At 43.8% G+C, this 24,683-nt stretch overlaps 1 protein-coding gene across 1 annotated transcript in view; it reads left to right on the top strand.

The window, feature by feature from the left end:
* The window catches only part of KREMEN1 (kringle containing transmembrane protein 1), a 236,856-nt gene that overhangs the window by 137,058 nt on the left and 75,115 nt on the right, over positions 1-24,683 (top strand). The window contains exon 3 of the mRNA XM_077292060.1: positions 18,267-18,358. Within this exon, the coding sequence (XP_077148175.1) occupies positions 18,267-18,358 (92 nt within the window). The remainder of the gene's footprint in view (positions 1-18,266; positions 18,359-24,683) is intronic.

The raw sequence follows: 24,683 nt of genomic DNA, 5'->3' as shown, positions 1-24,683 counted from the left end.
CCTCCAGAGAAAAGACCCCAAAAGTTGGATACAAGCCCCCAACAAATAATAACGGTGAGGTAAGAAGAAAAGACAAACGTAAGAATGAACTAGGTATTTAGCAAAGAGAGGCCCACTGACTAATAGCAGAATATAGTAAGATGACTTATACGGTCAGCAAAAACCCTATCAAAATTTCCACGCTGGATATTCAAGAACCCCCGAACCGTCTAACGGCCCGGGGGGAGAATACCAGCCCCCTAGAGCTTCCAGAAAAATCAGGAATCACATTTAGTACAAGCTGGACAAAAAATAAGAGCAATGCAAATAACCAGAAGACAAGGAAGCAGGACTTAGCTTAATTTTGCAAGAACCCGGACCAGCAGACAGGAGCAAACAGAAAGGACCGATTACAACGATGCCAGGCACCAGACTGAGAATTCAGGAAGTTCATATAGCAACACCCCTGGACTAACGACCCAGGTGGGTGCCAAACTGAGGAAAGACAATCCCAGAGTCATATCACTAGTGACCACAAGAGGGAGCCAAAAAAGTCTAATTCACAACACGGGAGGTCACATTCCTAAAGGCACGGTGTCATAGGAGTTGATGTTATGATAATCCCAAGTAAAGTATATGTGAAGCAGCATATAAACTACTATACATGAGTAAAATTCTGTATAAAGGCACCGCATTTGTAAAGGAACACATATCTATACATAAAGTGACACACTGCAATAGGAAAGGTCCTTACTCATATGAGTCCCTGTGAGCTGTCAGACCACGCAGCCCCAACGCGTGTTTCGCGTGAGCTTCCTCAGGGGGCCAAGATAGTAGTAGTATGTATGTAATTGCTGTGGCCATTGATTTTTATCATACTTGCAGATGTTTTTACACATTTTTAGAAGTTGGATAACCCTCCTAAACTTGGCAGTCTTCACCTTTGTGTTTTAATTTAAGAAGGGTTGCACATACAATTTCGTCTATGAATTAACCAGCACAAATGATGACAGTAGTCAAGACTCAAGACTCCCAAAAATTACATTAAACAAGTTGGACGTCTTCAGCCATATTTTTAGGATATTGGTCAATACCTGTTTATAAGATAGATGGACACATGACAAAGTCTTCTAAATGAACATTAAATAAATATAAATTCAGAGTCTTACATTTCTGTAAAGTGATGTGTGTACACTTGTGTGTCTATATGTAAGAATTGGTAAGTATACTGATGATGACCATCAACAACAGCTGCATATTGATCATCCACAGATAGATATTATTCAGTCTTTAATACATATCGATCAATCATAGATGCATATCTATCATTTATAAATGTAGGACCACCAGCAACAGATGTATGACATTACATATAGATGTATCTACAATATAGCTGATGGTCAAACCTGTCAATCAATGTTCATTAATTGCATTTTGTAACAGCCTGATTTAGAAACAAACATTAACAATATGCAGTACTGTGAAAAGCCTTTTCAAATCTGTGTAGGCAGCGTAATTCAAGTACCTTACATAAGGCATGAGCTATAAAGAGCAAGATTTTGTATGGGCCATTACCTGATGTTTCTATTATATTCCCAATTAATGAATGTTCTTTTAAACAAGTACTAGCAGTATGTATCTTGCATTAAGCTTTAACTTATGGAAAATATCAATTTTCTGACCATGTTATTACTGCTAAATACTGACTACACAGTGACTTGGCTCCAGTCCAGAGCCTTTTTCCTAATATATACACAGAATATGTTGTTTTTTTTCATGAGATGCGATGCTCTGTGTAACATAGTCTGTGTATTATGAAAGGTTTCATCTTTTGAAGTGTCTGAAGAAGCCTCCTGAAAGAAAATATCTTTATTATCTGAAAAATAGTATGCAAGACCAATAAAGTCAACTATTCAGGTTTAAAGCAATATATAACACCTCTAACCGCCATCCATAAGTCAGTGCCTATAAACTAAAAATCAATCTTATGAATAGATGCAAAGCAAGTCCAAAAAGATCATTATTACTTTATATATTTTATCTTTTGGTTATGTTCTTTTAATGATTTCTCTAATAGGGAATTAAATAGGACCTGTCACCACATTATTATGTCTAAATCTAATGTCTATAATAGTGGCTTGCAGAGTGGAATAAAAAGTCTGAGAGTTTTCTTTATTTCATCTCTTCATTGTGGACATATTACCAACCAATATTTGACACCTAATGAGTTAACTTTTGTTAAGTACAACTGGGTGTTATTAGATAGTTTTCACTGGGAGTGTGTACTACTTTTCCCTGTATTATGCTAACCAATCATAAGCAGGCAGCAACATAGAAGTGCAGAAGGACCTATGATGATATAATCAGGGTCACATGACCAGGGCCCACAAGTACTGATAGACGCAGTGTGCAGCCTAAATACACACTAAATATATATTACACAGCACAGAAGTGTGGAATATCAGCTGTGGTTAATAGTTCCAAACTTCTGTGCTGTGTAATATATATTTATTGCTTACTTAGTCTGTACACTCCATCTAACAGGGCCTGTGGACTCCGGTCATGTGACCCTGATAACCCCATCACAGTTCTATGGTGCTGACTGACTACTTATGTTTGGCCAGGATCATAAACAAGACTGAAATAGATGCCCCAGTGAAAACTATATAATAACACCCACAAGGATTTATCTAAAGTTAAACCATTATGTGGGAAATAGTTGATTGCTAATATCTCAGCAAAATTTAAAAAATAAAATAAATGTAAAAAAGTTTTATACCACGGCCATTATTACATCGTGTCTCCAGTTCGGCATAAACATTTGGTGAAAGGTCATCTTTAATAAAGAGACCAGACAGAACATGGGAAGAGGAATCCTGGAAGTAAAAAAAAATATCCTGTTTGTCACAGCATACCATGAGTCAAAACCTCAGAAAGAGCATCACACCAAACACAATATGACTCAAGTTAAACTAAAAATGAAAAAAATATATATAATTTAGGGCAAAGATAGAGGAGTAATATGATATGGAGTAGATCCTCAAAAATGGTTGATCAAGAATGGAGCCAGGGACCTGCCACAATCAAAGGGTCAATGGCTCTCTCTGTTAATACTGTTGTTCTACTTATTTTGCTGCATACTCTGTAATGCGTATGCTATCTATGGTATAGACTGTGCATTACTGAATGGTGAGTGTCATACATACTTCGTGTTCGGCACTCATTTTTGAGAATCTGCTTAACGCCATATTATACACTTTTGTTCCACTAAATTCTGACATTTTATTTTGTTTGGTTTTTGTTTTTAGTCTACTGTAAGGCTACTTTCACACTAGCGTCGTCTTGCGGCTGTCACAGTGCGTCGTCGCGACGTAGCGACGGATGCGTCCCAAAAAGTGAAAAGCGGATGCAACGTATCCAGTATTTCGACGGATCCGTCGGAAATCCACCTGACTTTTCCATCGAAAAACTGCATCTGTTGCATCCGTTGAGTCAGTTTTTACAATCCGTTTCATCCGTTTTTACGACGGATCCGTTTTCCCTGTGGGAGTCTCCCAAATGTGATTGGATAGGGAACACTATATACCTTTATATATATGCCTATATATATACCTATATATCTTTGAAAGGGTTTAGATAAAGTGGCAGAGATGGAAGGAGTACTTGGGAGGATTGCGAGTGTGGTAACAGATGTTATTTTTGAGACAAATCACCTGGATATTATTGTTCGGGAGAAGGAGAAAGCGGCAAGACGGAGGATGCTTCTGCAGCGACATCGACGTCTATGGATTCATCCCATTTAATGCACTGCGGATGACCCGGGGCGTCTACTCTACTCTATACATGGAGCTGTGTCAGTGCCCTGGCAAATTTTTTAATTATGTCCGGATGAGGCAGGAGCATTTCGATTTGTTGCTGGAAAAAGTTGGGGATGTAATCCGAAGGCAGGATACACGCATGAGGTCTTCCATCGCACTGGCGGAGCGGCTGATGGTGACACTGCGGTAAATTTTTACCAGATTGTTTTACCAAATTGTTACCAGAATGAGGGACCACTTTGCCGAGTATTTTGTATGACCTGTAGGCAAAGTGCCCTGGCAAGATAACATAGTGTGAGATATTTCTTTCTTGTCTCTTTGATTTCTGTTTCGGTACCAAGTGGTTTTGTTGACACCAAGTTTAATTAATTATTTTCCAAAACTGTGGTATTCTTGGTAATAAACCAAATATTTTATACCTTAAAACGTGTGTTGTGTAATTTTTTTTACCTTTTATTTGTGACCATACCAGCATATTTTCCTAAATGATTGCACTGAAACCAAAAATTATTTTTATTTTCAATCTTTGCAAATTTTATTTCTCAAAAAATAACAATTTTTTAATAACACTTTTTGTAAAACCCTTATTTTTTTTTTCTGGTTCTACATTGTTTAACCAGATAACATTCCTTTTTTTTTTTCTTTTTTTTTTGTTCGACACTTTTTAACAAGATAACATAACTTTTTTTTTTTTCCATCAAATTTTTTTGCAAAAAATTATAGAATAAAATGTTTTATTATTACCAAAAGAGAAATCACAGGTCGGAAAAGTGTGGGGTGGAGATACTATCAGAGGGGATAGAAGGTTGGACCACATCGATAGGTGGGGAAAGCCTACTGCGTTGGGGTGTAGTGGGATGGGGTGAAAAAGCGGGAGGCTGAGCAGGGGAGGGTGTTGCAGGGGTAGGTGGAATAGAAAACGGGGAAGGAAAGCTTGACGAGGAAAACATTGGGGAAGACATTGTGATTTGTGGCCGGGATGGGAATTGGGACTGTGTTTGGTTTTGGGACTGGGGTTGGTATTGGGACTGGGGTTGGTATTGGGACTGGGGTTGGTATTGGGACTGTGGTGGGAATTGTGACTGGGCTGGGAATTGGGCCTGGGCTGGGAAAGTTGTAGTGGCTGTGTGGGGAGGTGTGGGAGTTTGGCCTTGGGACATGACCCACAGTAGAGCAGCATGGCTGGCGTGCATTACCTGCATCTGCTGGTCAAGAGATAGCTTTTCCATGCTACTGAGCATGGATTGGAAAAAAAGGTTTGCTGGAGATTGACTTACATCTGAATGCAGCCTATCCAAGCGACTGCTGGTTTCACTGATGCGTGCTTGCACCATGTTGAAACCAGCAGTCACTTGCTCTCCCAAAATTTTGAAAGAGCTTTGGAAGGATGCATTCAGATGTAAGAACTCAGGAGCATAGCTCCTTTCCTGACCCCTCTGTCGCTGCCGCCACGAACCTGATGGTGGTCTAGAGGTGGCAGGATCAGAGGGGTGGGGTAAAGGGAACGCTACGTCTTGACCAGCAGCTTCAAGTAACGCAGTCTGCGATGCTGCTCCACTGCTGGTGGCGGTGGAGGTGGATGGTGCAGAGGTACCTGAAGGGCCAGATGAGGGGTCAGAGTGGTGGGGCCTACCGACGTGGCCCTCGCTGGCGGACTCCTGAGAGATCGCTCCAGAGGGATCCAAGGTCGATGCAGGCGCCGGATGACTAGAGAAGGTGCTGTGAAATAGTAAAAAAAAAAATTAATATCTTGAGAGGAAAACGACCTGACTGAAACAAAAAAAGTTAGACAGGCAAACATGGTGATTTATTTAATGGGATTTTGAATACTTACGTTCTAATCAGCATGGTTTGCCTGAGGAAGGACAAGGCTGGGCCATATTTATAACGGATCCTTCTCCTTCCTGCTGAACCACATGGGGCCTGCATCTCTTGGTTAAACTCCCTCCTGAAGCGATCCCTGAGTGACCGCCACCGGTTGCTAACCCCTTCACCTGTAAAGCAAAAAAAAAAAAAGGAATAATTACAACACATTCCGACCAGCTCCAGAAATTACTGAAATTTGACTACTTACGTTCAAGAGTCTGCTGCCTTGAACTTAGGTCCTCCCAGTTGGTGATGACATTATGACAGACTTCTAACCAGAGCCGACGTGTAAGGTACTTGTCTGAATGCCTGCGGTCAGCCATATTCCACAGCGGCTTCCGCTCATGGACCTCCTCGATGAGAAGGTCCACATCTATTCCCGGGTCCACATCTGTTCCCTGTTCCTCATCTGACTCTAGAGCCTGCTGTGAAACCTGTGAAAAGATTAAAAATAATTAAAAAAAAATGTGTACACTTTAAACTACAAATTAACAAGTTCCCCCAAAAATAAACTCACTGCTGCCTGACCGCGGCGACGATAACGACGCCGACTCTGGGACCTGCTGCTGGGAGGAACTTCTGGTGCAGCAGACTAAAAAAAAAATTAGTTTTGAAGTAGGCATATGTTGTATGTGTACTGTGATGTATGATGAAGTATTTTGTATGTGTTGGGTGCACTGTTATGTGTGAAGCATCTGTTTCTGCACAACTTACACTCTGTTCGCTCCCTCCTGACATTTCTCCACCCATCTCGTCTCCTTCTGTGAGGCCCTCGCCAGCTTCAGCTTCCTGTGAAAACATAAGTAATGCATATAGTTAATAACCAACATTTTAAGTATAGCACCAAAAACTTTAAAATTTGAAAATTACCGCAACATGCTGTCGCTGTGGAGAAGGGCTCTCATCAGAAGAAGACATTTTTTCCCCGCACTGGCGGCTGTGGTCCCTCTGGGAATGCGGCTGTGGTCCCTCTGGGAATGCGGCTGTGGTCCCTCTGGGAAGGCGGCTGTGGTCCCTGGTAGCTCTGCAAGTATAAAAACCCTTGTAATGTAATGTAAACATTGAAATTGAAGCTGTAGGGTCTGTGTGAAATTAATACTTACATCAGCAAAACAGCTGTGGTCCCTCTGGGAAGGCGGCTGTGGTCCCTCTGGGGGACAATCACCCCCCAAACTCGGTAATGTAATAATTTTAAGAACCACCCTGCTGAAATTATCTGAGCAAACCACCCCAAAAAATTGACCCAATACACACCAGTATGAGCTGGATTCCCTACTGCAATAGTATGTGCAAGCTGTAAAACCATTTCACCCTACCACCACCCAAAAAAAAAAACCTCTTGTAAAATTGAAAAACCTACACACCAGTTCAAAATGTAGATATGTGATTTAGAAAAGAGATTTAGAAAAGATCCCTTTAAAAATAAGATTACATTTTAAAAATTTAAGATTACCTTTTATCGTAAAAAATAAAACCTGAACCAACACAGTAATGCATGTGTGGCCATTTTTACATACACCACTAGTGTTGAGCATTCCGATACTGCAAGTATCGGGTATCGGCCGATACTTGCTGTATCGGAATTCCGATACCGAGATCCGATATTTTTGTGATATCGGGTATCGGTATCGAAACAACATTAATGTAAAAATGTGTAAAAGAGAGAATTAAAATAAAAAATATTGCTATACTCACCTCTCCGACGCAGCCTGCACCTTACCGAGGGAAGCGGCAGCGTTCTTTGTTTAAAATTCGCGCTTTTCTTTCCTTTACGTGAGTCCCGGCTTGTGATTGGTTGCGTGCCGCCCATGTGACCGCGACGCGACCAATCACAGCAAGCCGTGACGTAATTTCAGGTCCTTCAGGATTTTAAAATTACGTTCCGGCGTTGTGATTGGTTGCGTCGCAGTCACATGGGAGACGCAACCAATCACAGCAAGCCGTGACGTAATTTCAGGTCCTTAAGGATTTTAAAATTACGTCCCGGCTTTGTGATTGGTCCGCGTCCCGGCAACATGGCCGCCATTAACCAATCACAAGCCGTGACGTCACGGGAGGCTGGACACGCGCGCATTTTAAAATGGGCGCGTGTCCAGCCTCCCGTGACGTCCCGGCTTGTGATTGGTTGCGCCGCGGTCAACCAATCACAAGCCGGGAGGCTGGACACGCGCCCATTTTAAAATTTTAAAATGCGCGCGTGTCCAGCCTCCCGGCTTGTGATTGGTTGACCGCGGCGCAACCAATCACAAGCCGGGACGTCACGGGAGGCTGGACACGCGCCCATTTTAAAATTTTAAAATGCGCGCGTGTCCAGCCTCCCGGCTTGTGATTGGTTGACCGCGGCGCAACCAATCACAAGCCGGGACGTCACGGGAGGCTGGACACGCGCCCATTTTAAAATGGGCGCATGTCCAGCCTCCCGTGACGTCCCGGCTTGTGATTGGTTAATGGCGGCCATGTTGCCGGGACGCGGACCAATCACAGCAAGCCGTGACGTAATTTCGTCACGGCTTGCTGTGATTGGTCCGCGTCCCGGCAACATGGCCGCCCTGACCAATCACAAGCCGGGACTTCACGTAACCAAGTAAAAGCGCGAATTTTAAACAAACAACGCTGCCGGTTCCCTCGCTGAGGTCCAGGCTGCGTCGGAGGGTGAGTATAGCGATATTTTTTATTTTAATTCTTTCTTTTACACATTGATATGGATCCCAGGGCCTGAAGGAGAGTTTCCTCTCCTTCAGACCCTGGGAACCATCAGGAATACCGTCCGATACTTGAGTCCCATTGACTTGTATTGGTATCGGGTATCGGTATCGGATTGGATCCGATACTTTGCCGGTATCGGCCGATACTTTCCGATACCGATACTTTCAAGTATCGGACGGTATCGCTCAACACTATACACCACTTTGAAATTGACCTTTGTGAAATGATACTACGGACATTTTTAATAAAAATTTTATTACTTCTTTTTTAGTTTCCTTTTTTTTTTACCATCACAATAGGAGCTAAAATGCTCTTTATTTTAAATACAAGTACATCAACTGGAAATGGTTTCAACAGTAAAACACCAAAAAATAAAAAAAAATGACAGGAAAATAAACAGACACACAAGACACACACTCACACTGAAAACACATGCTGCACAGACCACACTACTGGGTAAATACTTCACACTTTTAAAAAAAAAGGAACGTGCACTCAACCAGTTGCAATGACACATGCACCCGCAATTACCCAGAAGCAGGCACACACGAAAGCACACAGGTGCATGCACAACACAGGCGCAAGCTTAACGCACACACACAACAAAAACCACAGCTGTACGCAAACACACAGATGCACACACGCTATGCAAACACACAGATGGACAAAACTACACAGGTGGACCAAAACAAATGCACACAAAACATGCAGACGCACACAAAGACATGCACCCACAGACACACGCAAACATGGCAGGAGTCCCACTGTCAGGATGCTGGCAGGTCTCAGGCTGTAGCTTGACACTGGCTTCGGGCACCACAGTCAGGCCTCTGGCTGCATAGGTTTTATAGCAGGCCTCTGGACGCTGGCAGGTGCAGGACGCTGGCAGGTGCAGGACGATGGCATGCCTCAGGATGGAGCTGGACTCTGGCTTTTGAATGACGATCGCAGGCCTCTGGCTGTATTCAGGCTTAGCTCTTGCTGTATTCAGCACGTCATACAGACACAAACACACGCACATAATGCACACGCACACAAACACATGCACACACATGCACATAGACGCACGAAAAATGGCAATACTCACACTGGCTAGCAGGCCTCTGAGCTGGATGCTTGCCGGATGGATGCTTGCCGAAAGGATGCTTGCTGGCTGGCTGGATGGATGCTTGCTGGCTGGCTGGATGGATGCTTGCTGGCTGGCTGGATGGATGCTTGCTGGCTGGAGTCTTGCTGGCAAATTTGGAGGTGAAGGCCCAGGCCAGGTTTATATAGATTTGTGGTTGTCTGGTGTTGTCTGGTGAATTGGCTACAAAATCCTGCTTCTGAGCATGCTCAGTGTAAAAAAACGTATTGCAGCGCTGCATTCCGTCATACGACGTGTCCCGACGCATCCTGCGCCCATAGGCTTCCATTATAGCCGACGACGTATGTCGCAGGATGCGTCGCGATACGTTTTCCCGCAGCAGACAAAAAACGTTACAATCAACGCTTTTTCCAGACGACGTGTCGCCAAATTACGACGCATACGTCGCACGACGTACACAACGCATGACAATGCGTCGCGATCCGTCGCCAATGCAAGTCTATTGGAAAAAAACGCATCCTGCGGGAGATTTTGCAGGATGCTTTTTTTCGCCAAAACGACAGTTTTAGACATCCGCAGAAAAACGCTAGTGTGAAAGAGGCCTAACTCATAATGTCTGGACCTATGTCCTTAATGTGATCTTTACTCATGGTTTGCTGTGATCCATTCTGACACCTGAGAGCAAACTAATGGGCTGACTATAATGTTATGTACGTGTTCACACTCACACCAGTAAAATGCCGCACCTACACCCAAGAGGTCCATGTGTAGACTAGAAAGCTCCTAATCACACAACTAATAAACACGAGGCTCCTTTAAAAAGCCATCAAGGTTTTTTTTTATACCTCTTGAGGAGGAACCAGAGAGGAGACTGCAATGCACTACCAACAAGGAGAAAGGAAAGTGTGAGGAGAGATATGAGAACCCAAGGTGAGAAACTAACACATATTCAAATAAGGTGGAAAATGGCAAACAGCTGGAAAGGAGCAAACTAATAGTGGCAAAGGAAGAATCAGCAGTTGGACAGGGAAGGCAAAGATTCATAGGTCAAACGGCAGAAGAACTGACCATGAAGCAACAGGTCCCCAAACCGAGCCATGACAATAAGTTGATCCATGCTTGTTTCAGGTACTAAGTGTAATATTTACTACAATTATACACTGTATCAGTCACATGGAAATTATGAAGAAAATTACTTTACTATTCTCTAATTCCAATAGGTTTATTTTTTACAAAATCTAGTAGTTCTGTATGTCCTGTACACACAAGTCTATGGTTGGATTCACACGTGCGGCTTTTGGTAGTTTTAGATCCACAGATTTTTTTTATTTGTGTTGTCCTTTTTGTACATTTTTTAGCTAGAAGTAGATTTAAAAGGAAGAACATGTATAAATGATGGTCTTATACATTTATTATGTTAATATAAACCTATAAAAATGACTACAACAAACAAAATATAATACATATAATCAATCTTTATTGTAGTATTACTAACACGATTAAAACCAATTTCAAAAACGGAGAATCGTTGTTAGCAAAAATCAAAGGGGGAAGTATACATAATTATTGTTCATACATGGTAATAAAGCTGATATGTCAAAGGTTCAACTAGTGATAATTATGTTGGGGATATAATTATAGTTAAGAGCCTCCTCAATGGTACATAAGTTATTTAAATAAAGAATAAATGCATATACTGTATGCACATTATTAAAATTATATAATCAATAATGAAACATACATAGAACTAGAGGTGCTAAGTGCCTACATTTGTAGAGCCCCATACAAGAGATTCACGGAGATATGTGCCACAACAGCAGCTTAGCGACAAATCACTTCATATGGATCATGTTGAGGCACAGATGACTCACAGGCAAGGAAGACAGCATATGTAATAATTCCCAAGCTACATATGGATCGTACTCCCTCACATTCACCCCTTTGAGGAAGCTATGGCAAAATGCACGTCAGGAACATACAGTGCCTTGCGAAAGGTTTCGGCCCCCTGGAACTTTTCAACCTTTCCCCACATATCATGCTTCAAACATAAATATACCAAATGTAAATTTTTGGTGAAGAATTAACAACAAGTGGAACACAATTGTGAAGTTGAATGAAATTTATTGGTTATTTCACATTTTTTTGGAAATTCAAAAACTGAAAAGTAGGGCGGGAACTTATCATCGCCTCTATGTAGCTGAGCCGATCGGGCTATGGCAGCTTCTAGTCTCCTATGGAGAAACATGTTTTCAAAAATATAAGAAAAATAAAAAAAATATAAAAGTTCAAATCACCCCCCTTTGGCCGGCGTCAGACTCAGCGTATGAAATTACGGTCCGTTTTTTACGGCCGTAATATGCAGAAATGTTCCCAAAATAGTGATCCGTATGTCATCCGTAGGCAGGGTGTGGCAGCGTATTTTGCGCATGTCATCCTCCGTATGTAATCCGTATGGCATCCGGACTGCGATATTTTCTCGCAGGCTTGCAAAACCGACATCTAATGGATTTATGTGCTCAAATGTTCGTTAAAACATATATACAGTATCTATCTATATATATATACTAGCTATTGAACCCGTTCTACGCCCGGGTGGTGAGCATTTATATTGGTATATGGCCTCCATCCTGGTATGTGCTGCTCTCATCTTGCTCTCCCATCCTGTCATGTGCTGCTCCATCCTGCGCCCCCATCCTGTCATGTGCTGCTCCATCCTGCATCCCCATCCTGTCATGTGCTGCTCCATCCTGCATCCCCATCCTGTCATGTGCTGCTCCATCCTGCATCCCCATCCTGTCATGTGCTCCCATCCTGCGCCCCCATCCTGTCATATGCTGCTCCATCCTACACCCCCATCCTGTCATGTGTGTGCCCCCATTCTGTCATGTGCTGCTCCCATCCTGTGCCCCCATTCTGTCATGTGCTGCTCCCATCCTGTGCCCCCATTCTGTTATGTGCTGCTCCATCCTGCGCCCCATCCTGTCATGTGCTCCCATCCTGCACCCCCATCCTGTCATGTGCTGCTCCCATCGTGCGCAATCATTCTGTCATGTGCTGCTCGCATCCTGTGCCCCCATTCTGTCATGTGCTGCTCCCATCCTGTGCCCCCATTCTGTTGTAATGTGCTGCACCCATTCTGCCTGTTCCTGTTTCCATTCTGCCATATGTTGCTCCCATCTTAATCTCTCCGGCTCTACTGCCCGAGTGTGGCTGTGCTGAGTGCGGGCGGCTGTGCTGAGTGCGTGCGGCTGTGCGTGGCGGTGGTGAGTGCGGGTGGCTGTGCGTGGCGGTGGTGAGTGCGGGTGGCTGTGCGTGGCGGTGGTGAGTGCGGGCGGCTGTGCGTGGCGGTGGTGAGTGTGGGCGGCTGTGCGTGGCGGTGGTAAGTGCGGGCGGCTGTGCTCAGCGCGGGCGGCTGTGCTCAGTGCGGGCGGCTGTGCTCAGTGCGGGCGGCTGTGCTCAGTGTGGGCGGCTGTGCGTGGCGGTGGTGAGTGCGGGCGGCTGTGCGTGGCGGTGGTGAGTGTGGGCGGCTCTGCGTGGCGGTGGTGAGTGCGGGCGGCTGTGAGTGGCGGTGGTGAGTGCAGGCGGCTGCACTCAGTGCGGGCGGCTGTGCTCAGTGCGGGCGGCTGTGCTCAGTGCGGGCGGCTGTGCGTGGCGGTGGTGAGTGCGGGCGGCTGTGCGTGGCGGTGGTGAGTGCGGGAGGCTGTGCGTGGCGGGGGTGAGTGCGGGCGGCTATGCGTGGCTGTGGTGAGTGCGGGCGGCTGTGCATGGCGGTGGTGAGTGCGGGCGGCTGTGTGTGGCAGTGGTGAGTGCGGGCAGCTGTGCGTGGCGGTGGTGAGTGCGGGCAGCTGTGCTCAGTGCGGGCGGCTGTGCTCAGTGCGGGCGGCTGTGCTCAGTGCGGGCGGCTGTGCGTGGCGGTGGTGAGTGCGGGCGGCTGTGCGTGGCTGTGGTGAGTGCGGGCGGCTGTGCGTGGCTGTGGTGAGTGCGGGCGGCTGTGCGTGGCGGTGGTGAGTGCGGGCGGCTGTGCGTGGCTGTGGTGAGTGCGGGCGGCTGTGCGTGGCGGTGGTGAGTGCGGGCGGCTGTGCGTGGCGGTGGTGAGTGCGGGTGGCTGTGCGTGGCTGTGGTGAGTGCGGGCGGCTGTGCGTGGCGGTGGTGAGTGCGGGCGGCTGTGCGTGGCAGTGGTGAGTGCGGGCAGCTGTGCGTGGCGGTGGTGAGTGCGGGCAGCTGTGCGTGGTGGTGCTGAGAGTGCGGGTGGCTGTGCTGGGGGCCTGAGCAGGCGGGGACACCGGCGCGCTGTGGGGGTCAGGTGCCGGAGTCGCCGCTAGCTCAGGCCCCCGGCACTTGCTATATTTACCTGTCCCCCGTTCCACCGCTCCGTCTTCCGGGTCCTCTGGCTGTGACAGTTCAGTCAGAGGGCGGCGCGCATTAAGCGCGTCATCGCGCCCTCTGAACTGAATGTCACAGGCATCCGCGCTTTCCGGCGCCATTTTCTTGAAGACACGCAGTGTGTCTTCAGGAAAATGGCGCCGGAAAGCGCGGACTGCGCAGGCGCCGATTCCGGGAGCAGGGGGACATTCATGGCCCGGAATCGCGTCGGTGGAACGGGACAGGTAAGTATTGCATACTCACCCTCCTGGCTCGTCCCTGCTTCTCCGTTGGAGATCGCGGTGTGCGTTCAGCGCTTACGCATACCGCGATCTCCTGGGAGCGTCACTCTGTGGGGTCCATACTGCGCCGGCGCTTGCGCTTGCGCAGTCTATAAAGGCTTCGGACAGAGTGATGCTCCCAGCGTTATATTATAGATATACACTCACCGGCCACTTTATTAGGTACACCTGTCCAACTTCTTGTTAACACTTAATTTCTAATCAGCCAATCACATGGCGGCAACTCAGTGCATTTAGGCATGTAGACATGGTCAAGACAATCTCCTGCAGTTCAAACCGAGCATCAGTATGGGGAAGAAAGGTGATTTGAGTGCCTTTGAACGTGGCATGGTTGTTGGTGCTAGAAGGGCTGGTCTGAGTATTTCAGAAACTGCTGATCTACTGGGATTTTCACGCACAACCATCTCTAGGGTTTACAGAGAATGGTCCGAAAAAGAAAAAAAATCCAGTGAGCGGCAGTTCTGTGGGCGGAAATGCCTTGTTGATGTCAGAGGTCAGAGGAGAATGGGCAGACTGGTTCGAGCTGATAGAAAGGCAACAGTGACTCAAATCGCCACCCGTTACAACCAAGGTAGGCCTAAGAGCATCTCTGAACGCACAGTGCGTCGAACTTTGAGGCAGATGGGCTACAGCAGCAGAAGACCACACCGGGTACCACTCCTTTCAGCTAAGAACAGGAAACTGAGGCTACAATTTGTACAAGCTCATCGAAATTGGACAGTAGAAGATTGGAAAAACGTTGCTTGGTCTGATGAGTCTCGATTTCTGCTGCGACATTCGGATGGTAGGGTCAGAATTTGGCGTAAACAACATGAAAGCATGGATCCATCCTGCCTTGTATGGAGCATCTTTGGGATGTGCAGCCGACAAATCTGCGGCAACTGTGTGATGCCATCATGTCAATATGGACCAAAATCTCTGAGGAATGCTTCCAGCACCTTGTTGAATCTATGCCACGAAGAATTGAGGCAGTTCTGAAGGCAAAAGGGGGTCCAACCCGTTACTAGCATGGTGTACCTAATAAAGTGGCCGGTGAGTGTATATATCTATAGATATATATATCTCAGTGCTTCAGACCTGTTGAAGCGCTGTTCCAGAGCGAAACGATCGTCGTCACTCCTGCTCACCTCCTCTCTCCTGCACTCCCCCGAGCCGTGAAGACGCGGCTATGAATAAGCTTCAATAAAAGATTGGACCACACTTTCTGGTGAGTGCTGCCGCATTTTTTTCTTGATTTCATTCATCGTTCCACTGTTGCCATGCGAGCACCTCCAGTTCTGACGTCGGACTCTCCGTTCACATTACATGTGAACCACGGTTCACTCCAGGGAAGCTAGGCTGTGCAGCACCATTTTTTTCTTTTTTCTTGATATATATATATATATATGTCATTGAGACACATATATATATATATATATATATATATATATATATATTTAATTCAGTGCTAGATAACATAAAAGCCGGTGATTCAATTGCCGACTTTTGCTATCTCCTTCCCAAACCCGACATGATATGAGACATGGTTTACATACAATAAACCATCTCATATCCCTTTTTTTTTTTTGCATATTCCACACTACTAATGTTAGTGGTGTGTATGTGCAAAATTTGGGCCCTCTAGCTATTAAATTAAATGTTAAATCGCGGAAAAAATTGGCGTGGGCTCCCACGCAATTTTGTCTGCCAGAGTGGTAAAGCCAGTGACTTACGGCAGATATTAATAGCCTAGAGAGGGTCCCTGGTTATTGGCCCCCCCTGGTGGGAATTTTCCCCACGCTCAAGTTCATATGAGGACATCAAGCAGAGGGCGCATCACCGCGACTCAAGGTAACTACAGGACATTCCCCTGCTTTTCATTCATTCCCCGGGGTTTTACAGCCACGAGCACTGCATTAGCAGAGCTCCTGGGTGTAAAATGATTTAACCCCTTCAGATGGATTTACATCATGGGACGTGACCTGAACAACGGAAGGTATGGGATATTGTTGTTCTTTTATTTTTCCTTTTTTACAGAACGAGGGTCTTCAGGTGGATTAAGAGTCTAGTAAAATATTAAAACACCCTGTGTCTTTATTTCATTAAAGTACTTTGTAATAATGTGTGTTTTATTAACCATTTCGTACTATTGGATTAATAATGGATAGGTGTCATAATTGACGCCTCTCCATTATTAATCTAGCTTAATGTCACCTTACAATAGCAAGGTGACATTAACCCTTCATTACCCCATATCCCACCGCTACAGTGGAGTGGGAAGAGAGTGGCCAAGTGCCAGAATAGGCACATCTTCCAGATGTGCCTTTTCTGGGGTGGCTGGGGGCAGATGTTTTTAGCCAGGGGGGGCCAATAACCAGGGACCCTCTCTAGGCTATTAATATCTGCCCTCAGTCACTGGCTTTACCACTCTGGCGGAGAAAATTGTGCGGGAGCCCACGCCAATTTTTTCCGCAATTTAACCCTTTAATTTAATAGCTAGAGGGCCCAAATTTTTCATATACACACTACTAACATTAGTAGTGTGGAATATGCAAAAAAAAAGGGATATGAGATGGTTTACTGTATGTAAACCATGTCTCATATAATGTCGGGTTTGGGAAGGAGATTGCAAAAGCAGGCAATTGAATTACCGGCTTTTATGATATCTAGCGCTGTATGAAATATAAATATATATATATATATATATATATATATATATATATATATATATATATATATATATATATGTGTGTCTCACTGACATAGAATAGGTATATATATATATATATATATATATATATATATATATAGACATTTATTCTACCTATTCTATTCTATTCTGTCAGTGTGATTTTACTGTACACCGCACTGAATTGCCAGCTTTTTTTCTCTGTAACACCGGTGCGTATTTCTCGCAAGTCACACGCATGGTCCATGTGTAATCTGTATTTTTCTCGCCCCCATAGACTTTCATTGGCGATTTTTTTGCGCAATACGGTGACAAACGTAGCATGCTGCGATTTTCTACAGCCGTACAAGACCGTATAATACGGATCAGTAAAATACGGCAGATAGGAGCTGGGCCATAGAGAATCATTGTACCGTATGCAATCCGTATTTTCTGCACCTCTCATACGTCCGTAAAACTCGCTAGTGTGACGCCGGCCTTTTGCCCCATTCAAAATATAACAATGAAAAAAATCAAACCTACACATATTTGGTATTGCCGCGTTCAGAATCGCCCGATCTATCAATAAAAAAAGGATTAACCTGATTCCTGAACAGCGTAGTGAGAAAAAAGTAAAAATGCCTAAATTACGTTTTTGATCGCCACGACATTGCATTAAAATGTAATAACGGGCGATCAAAAGAACGCATCTGCAGCAACATGGAATCATTGAAAACGTCAGCTCGGCTTGCAAAATATAAGCCCTCACCCGACCCCAGATCACAAAAAATGGCGGGTTTTGGAAAATGGCGCAATTTTTTTTTTAGCAAAGTTTGGAACTTTTTTCACCACTTAGATAAAAAATAATCTAGACATGTTTGGTGTCTATGAACTCATATGTGACTATGACCTGGAGAATCATAATGGCTGGTGTGTGGGATTGCACTTTTTTTGCAATTTCACCGCATTTGGAATTTTTTCCCATTTTCTAGTAGACGACATGGTATAACCAATGGTGTCGTTCAAAAGTACAACTCATCCTGCAAAAATAAGCCCTCACAAGGCCATATTGTCGGAAAAATAAATGTTATGGCTCTGGGAAGGAGGGGAGCGAAAAACGAAAACGCAAAACCGAAAAGAGCTCCGGGGGTGAAGGGGTTAAACAAAGCAGCATATTTAAGTGGTTGATCCAATTAAAATGTAATTACAATAGACACTTGTACATACAGTACCTAAGAATCCTCCAAATTCATAAATGTATATTAAATGTGAATTTTTATAGTAAATTACTAATGTACACACATATTTACTCTGTATGTCTCTCTATATAAATATATCTCTATCTTTCTCTCTCTGTGTGTATATATATATATATATATATATATATATATATATATATATATATATAATTATTCTCTAGCTTAGAGTGATGTGTTGTATGCTTACTGTTTAACTTCAACCATGCTAATTTTACTCATTGTACTTTCTATTTTTGCCAGAAACCCAGATGGTGACGTCAGTCCCTGGTGTTACATAGCAGAACATGAGGATGGCGTGTACTGGAAGTATTGTGACATTCCAACCTGTAGAAGTAAGATTGGAGGGATCTTCTTCTTAATCCTATTTTTGTATGAGATTTGGGAATTCTGCTGGGTTATTTATTTTGTGTGCAGCACAAGTGTTATCCTAAACACCTATCTTGCTTATAACATTAATATTATACTATTTAGTATTATTACATCATTGTGGGCTTTTTTTTCTCTTTCTTTTTTTGCAGCGTTTGAAAAGTCAACAGAAAGTTTACAGCAAAAAGATTATGTCAGAGCAGATGTAGTATACTATTAAAATTTCTTTGAAAACTTTAAACCTCCTTTACACTGCTGTTTTATTGTGATTGAGCACTTCTAGGAATGCTTGTTTCTCAATAATCTTGCTGTCTAAACAGGCTGATGGACAAGAAAAATGCTTGATCTCAAGCTGAAATGATCTTACGTTCTGCACAAAAAACATGGGTTCATCATCCTGTGTAGAAAGGACCATTGCGTCCAAGGTCAATGGCAATGCACTCTGAAGAATCTATTACAGATTATTCAGTGAACGGCTGAAGCCTCTGTAATCAGAATATTTAAGGGGATTGTTCCACGAGCAAAGTTATCTTTAATCAATAGATCTTGGAATAATAGTAATTTCCACAAGTGGATGTGTTTAAAAAAAACTTCCTGTGCTGAGAGAATCTTATAAATGTGCCCCTGCTGTGTACTGTGTAATGGCCGTGTCTGACCATACCACAGCTCCTGGGCAGGGGAGAAAGTAAAATAGTGTACACACATTACAGCAGGGGATCACAAAATTATTCCTGTGAGGTAAAACATTTACCTCACATGCTGTAATGTCTGTAGATATGGTATGATCAGTCCATGTTCCTGCACGGTCAGACACAGCCATTACACAGCACACAGCAGGGGCACATTTATAAGATTATCTCAGCAAAGGAAGTTTTTTTTTAAAAAAACACATCCAATTGTGGAAATTATTATTATTCCAAGATCTATTAATTAAAATCAACTTTAAAGTTAGCTTTCTTCTTGGGAAACCCCCTGTAAGTGACGGATAATCATCAAACAAGCAGCTGATTGCAGTTGTTTATTGCCTTATGTCGTCAACGTGTTTCACCCTTTGTGATTTGGGTCTTTATAATCTACATTTGAGTCTTTTCCATTTGGGTATTTTACAATCTGAACAATGGACTCCTTTTATTGTCCCCTCAGTAGAGTGTTTTGCATTTTTAAATAATTCATAAGTTGCAAAAAATAAATACATTTTCCCAACAAACTATTTGCACCTTTTTTACGAGCTACGTACAGTTTTAGCTTTTCAAATAAGCAAAGTGGCAAAATTAACAGAGCCATACTTATCCTATCAGTTTTGTTCCCAGTTCAGAATACCTATCTATATCTCCAAAAGACTTTACTGAGCGTTCCTCAGAATATCAGATTATTAATACCGCAGAAAACTTTTCAGTTTGCCTCTTAGGGTATGTTCACACTGAATTTTTTGAAGCGTTATTCAGAGCCGAATCTCTTAAATTTTCCAATCAAAATGTGCAGCTTCTGAGCTCCTCATGCTTTTTGGATAGTTTCTGCTCGGAAAACTCAAACACATGAGTGTGAACACACCATTAGGCTAAAAATCAAATCCATAAAAGCATCTCACAACACACACATTTTGGATTAACCTTGATCCTCTCTCACAGTATTAAACTAAAATCACTTTTAGTATTTTTTTTATTAAGTTTTTTATGTTGTACAAAGAACAAAAGAACTTCTGGTATTTTTACATACTATATCCAATTAGGGTGGTCCTTGAGTAATGAATTAAACTTTCATGACAGGCAAGGTAGAGCAAGAACAGAAGCTGCAGATATAAACTAATGAGAAAGAGGGTAGTATGTGCCAGATTAAATCATTACCAGCTATCATTACAGTAATTACAATACATCTGACAAACCTTACAGGCTTATATCTTACAAAACTTTTGTATCTAAAATCAACCGGAAGATCGGGTGTATCAATGACTACTGGTATTACTATATAACAAATACCGACATTGAGGACGTGATTATGGGTAACAAATTCCCTTCTACAGGACATGCCCATTGCATTCCAATGGGGACTAACAGGGGGCAAAACTCCCTTATACATATAAACCTATAAATTCCAAAGAGCATAATGCCCCATACCAAAGAATACATAACATAATCAGTTTAAATATAAAACCAATAAATTTTATTAACAAAATACAAACAGGTGAAACAACAAATGTTGAGGATAGGGTGTATGACTATAAAGGACACCCACACAGGAATGCACACATAAAACAGAGTACAGGTGCACAAAACACAGTATAGGGCACGTAATAAATAAACATAGGGCTGGTAAGGGTGCACAATAATGTATGCACACATACAAGGTAGAGGAAGAGGCCAGAGGTTTAGATAAAAACAATAACCCTATAATAGGAACAAACCCTGTCCATACTACCATCCACCATTATTGCAACCTGCCCAACCAATATACTATAGTAAGACTGCAGCCCCAAACTATGCGTGATGCTTACCCATGGGCGCAATCTCCTGTGTAAAGTGGCCTAACGATAGCCCCGACGCGCGTTTCGCGTTAAAGTGCTTCCTCGGGGGGCTGTGTGGATACTACTAAATGCCAAGTTTATAAATCATTGGTGCAGCTGTAGCTGATTAGCCGCAGAGATGTTGCGGCGCATGCCGGCGGGTCAGACAACCGGGTCCGCGTCACTTCCGGCCTTCCCATCGGTGCCCAGAAAGGAGGAAACTCCCCCGTGACATCACCAGTACTGAGCATCGATGTTACGGAAACCTTAGGAGGCGCGGCTTGGCTGGGAGACCACAGTGCATGTGCACCACTGCGGCGGCCATTTTGGATAAGGGGAAGATTGCCAGCAGAGCGAAGACACAGGTACCGAATATAAAATCATAAAAACACAATACACGGTGCGGCACTACGACAGAGGAACATACAACCATCACTATTGAATAGTAGCAGATCAAATCAGGGGTCAATGGGATGTTCCAAGCTGCATCTTCATAATGTCCACATGTTCTCATATGAGGAATGCCGTGCCAATAGAATGTTCAAACAACGAGCACTGCTGCATATCTTCCAAACATTATATCCAGACATTTTACACCAGCAAACAGAGCGAGTTGTTCCAGACAAATATGAAATGCGAATGAATCGCTGAAAGGTGAAAATAAATGAAAAAGGAAAACTAAAAAAGAAGAAAAAACAGAACAGAACAATGATTAAAAACACAATAGCAACCAATAAAAACGAGAGAACACCAATGTGAAACAGCCTAGCGTCTATAAAAAGGGAACGAACGATAGCTGCTCATTTAGGCCATTTGGGGCCATGGTACCCAACGACACAATCCAACGACATTCTATTTGTGCCAGGGTACGTTTAAGATCACCCCCCTACTACCAGCATGGACGCGATTGATTCCCCGCACCTTGAAAGACGCCGGATTACAGGCATGATGCACCTTGAAATGTCTCAGAATGGTGTTGAATTCCGAGACATCGAGCACCTCTTTTGCTGCTACAATGCCCCTGACATGTTCACGGACCCTGACACGGAGCTCGCGAGACGTAAGGCCAATGTAGATCAAATTACACGCACACGTGTAGGAATTTAGGACCTGAGAATGACGTCGCGGCTTGTGATTGGTCACGTGGTGGTCACATGAGCGGCACGCGACCAATCAGAAGCCGTGACGTCATGGAAGGCCCTAAACGCGCTCATTTTAAGCAAAGAAGGCTGCCGGTTAACAGCGGTAAGGTGCAGGGGCCTCCGGAGAGGTGAGTATATCAATATTTTTTATTTTAATTCTTTATTTTACACATTAATATGGATCCCAGGGCCTGAAGGAGAGTTTCCTCTATACCGACGCATGTAAGCAGCATTGCAGGCCTGCATGACACTCAGCTGGAGATCAGGAGTAAGGTGTTCTGACATGCCCTGCTCAATTTGGTTAAAAAAAAAGTGCTGGCCTCTGGAGGTCGGCTTTCACTTGATCAAGGCTTTTGGTGACCTCCTGGATACGTGCATTCAAGAGGTTATGTGAAATATCCATTCGGTCACACAAAGCATTGATTGCGTCGTGTAAAACCGAGCTCAAGTGCAAAAACTCGGGCATGAGTGACCTGTCCGATGCCCTCTGCCGCTGCCGGGAGGAGCCCAAAAAAAGGGGCAGTGGAAGTGGACTGCGAAAGGGGAAGACCTGATGGACCAGCTCCCTGGTCTCCAGTTAGTGTGGAAGGCCCACTTGCTGCAGCGCTGCTGGATGGCTGGGACGGGTCCGTGGCTGTCGGATGAAAGACCGCTCCAGAACCTGGGCCAACAGTTGTGCTCCATGTGCTGTGAAAAAAGGAAAAAGAAAATTAATTCCAATAATTAACCAGACGCAAAATCCTGTGGAATAGAAATATACAGATTATGGCAATACAATGCAACCTAATGCAAGGGAAAAATACTTACGTTCTCTGGGCAAGGACCGGTCTTAAAAATGCCAGAACGCGATGGTATTTGTATTTTCTGATCCTTGCTCCTGAACCACTGGGAACACGGCTCTCTTGATGCAGGTCCTTGTTGAAGCGGTCCTTCATCGAACGCCGACGTGTTTTGACTTTGGCCACTGTTTTTAAAAAAAAAAAAAATGGTCAGAAAATGGACTTTTGGCCATGCTCACACAGCTGTGTGTGATGAGAGAAACTCCTGAGAGTTTCTTTTATCACACACAGTTGTGTGAGCACGGCCAAGATCTCTGCTGCTTCACACTGCAGTGCAATACTTACCAAATGCATTTCGGACCTGAGTCGGGGCGTTGTCCCAGCCATCCCACATCTCTTTGGCCACCTCATTCCATAGGCGCCGGATCGTGACGTTGTTTGAGTGCAGTGGATCCCAGGTGTCCCACAACGGGACTCGCTCCTGGACCAGGGAGATGAGGAGGTCATTTTCAATTAGGTCATCCTCCCGTTGTGGAACCTAAAAATTAAATAAAGTCATTAAAGTTTAGTCAATTAACATAAGGAAAAAAAAGAAAAAAGATGCTGAGAAATGGCATGAATAGGAAAGTCAACATACAAAAGAATTCCAGAAGAAAAAAGTTAAGAATGGAAAGAAAAGAAGATTCAAGAATATTAGACTGAGGATACAGTAAACAGTCAGCCTTGTATACGTACCCGCTGCCGTCTTTCCACCCGACCTTGAGTCCGCTGCTCCTGCCCAGTTTGTGCTGCAGTTGAAGAAGAGCTCTAAAAAAATGAAAAATTCAAATTGTCACATGTGTAGATGTGACAGTGAATACTTACCAATCTGATGAGGCAAGTACTCACCTCACTGACATGCTCGACTTCCCAGGACGAAACTCCTCATCAGAAGAAGAAGCAGAAGACATTCTGATGCATGCAGAAAGAAAGAAATGCAAGAAATTAGGACATGTAGAGACAGAAAATAGAAAATAAAGGCATTGGCTAGGATATACTTTACATTGTTGTAGCCTGTGTCTCGTCTACTTCAGTGTCTGCTGAGTAGTGACCTGCAAATGTCCACTCCCTCCCTTTATCACCTTGTATGTGGGGGGTGGCTTATCAGTGTCGAGACATGTTTTTCTCTATTGAAACGCATGCATTCACGAACGCAAACAAATGCATGTGCTTGTGAACGCATGCGTTCATATAGACAGCAATGCGTTTTTTTGCCGCAATCCTTGCTCAATCGACCGCATGCGTTTCCAGGCGGCAAATTGACGCCTCTAAAAATTACTACATGTTGCATTTCCGCGCCAAGTCGCAAACAACGAAACAACGCATGTGTTGTCAATCACGGCAAAACGCGAAAAATCAAAAACGCATGCATCCCTAATGTTAAGTATAGGGATAAACAAGGCATGCGGATATATGCGGTATTAACACTGCGGACACAACCGCAAATGTGAAACCAGCCTTAGCCAGAGAAAGTCATTATGAATTCTAGCAGAGTTGTGATACAGAGTCCAACTCCTTTGGGTTTACTGACCCTTTAGATGCCATTAAACTTTAATGCACGATCCCATTTGTGGCACATTTTTTGTGATACTCCTTAGAGTGATTGATAAATTACCGGTTTTAGAGGTAGCAAAGATTATCCTTGTCGAGAGCACCATCAGCGTAGGGAAACTTACAGTGCCTTGTGAAAGTATTTGGCTCCGTGGAACTTTTCAACCTTTTCCCACATATCATGCTTCAAACATAAAGATACCAAATGTAAATTTCTGGTGAAAAATCAACAACAAGTGGAACACAATTGTGAAGTTGAATGAAATTTATTGGTTATGTT

The sequence above is a fragment of the Ranitomeya variabilis genome, chromosome 1 (genome assembly GCF_051348905.1).
Source record: "Ranitomeya variabilis isolate aRanVar5 chromosome 1, aRanVar5.hap1, whole genome shotgun sequence".
In the NCBI taxonomy this organism is placed as follows: domain Eukaryota; kingdom Metazoa; phylum Chordata; class Amphibia; order Anura; family Dendrobatidae; genus Ranitomeya; species Ranitomeya variabilis.
Note: the sequence above shows the minus strand (reverse complement) of the source record. Positions and strands in the feature narration are given on the sequence as shown.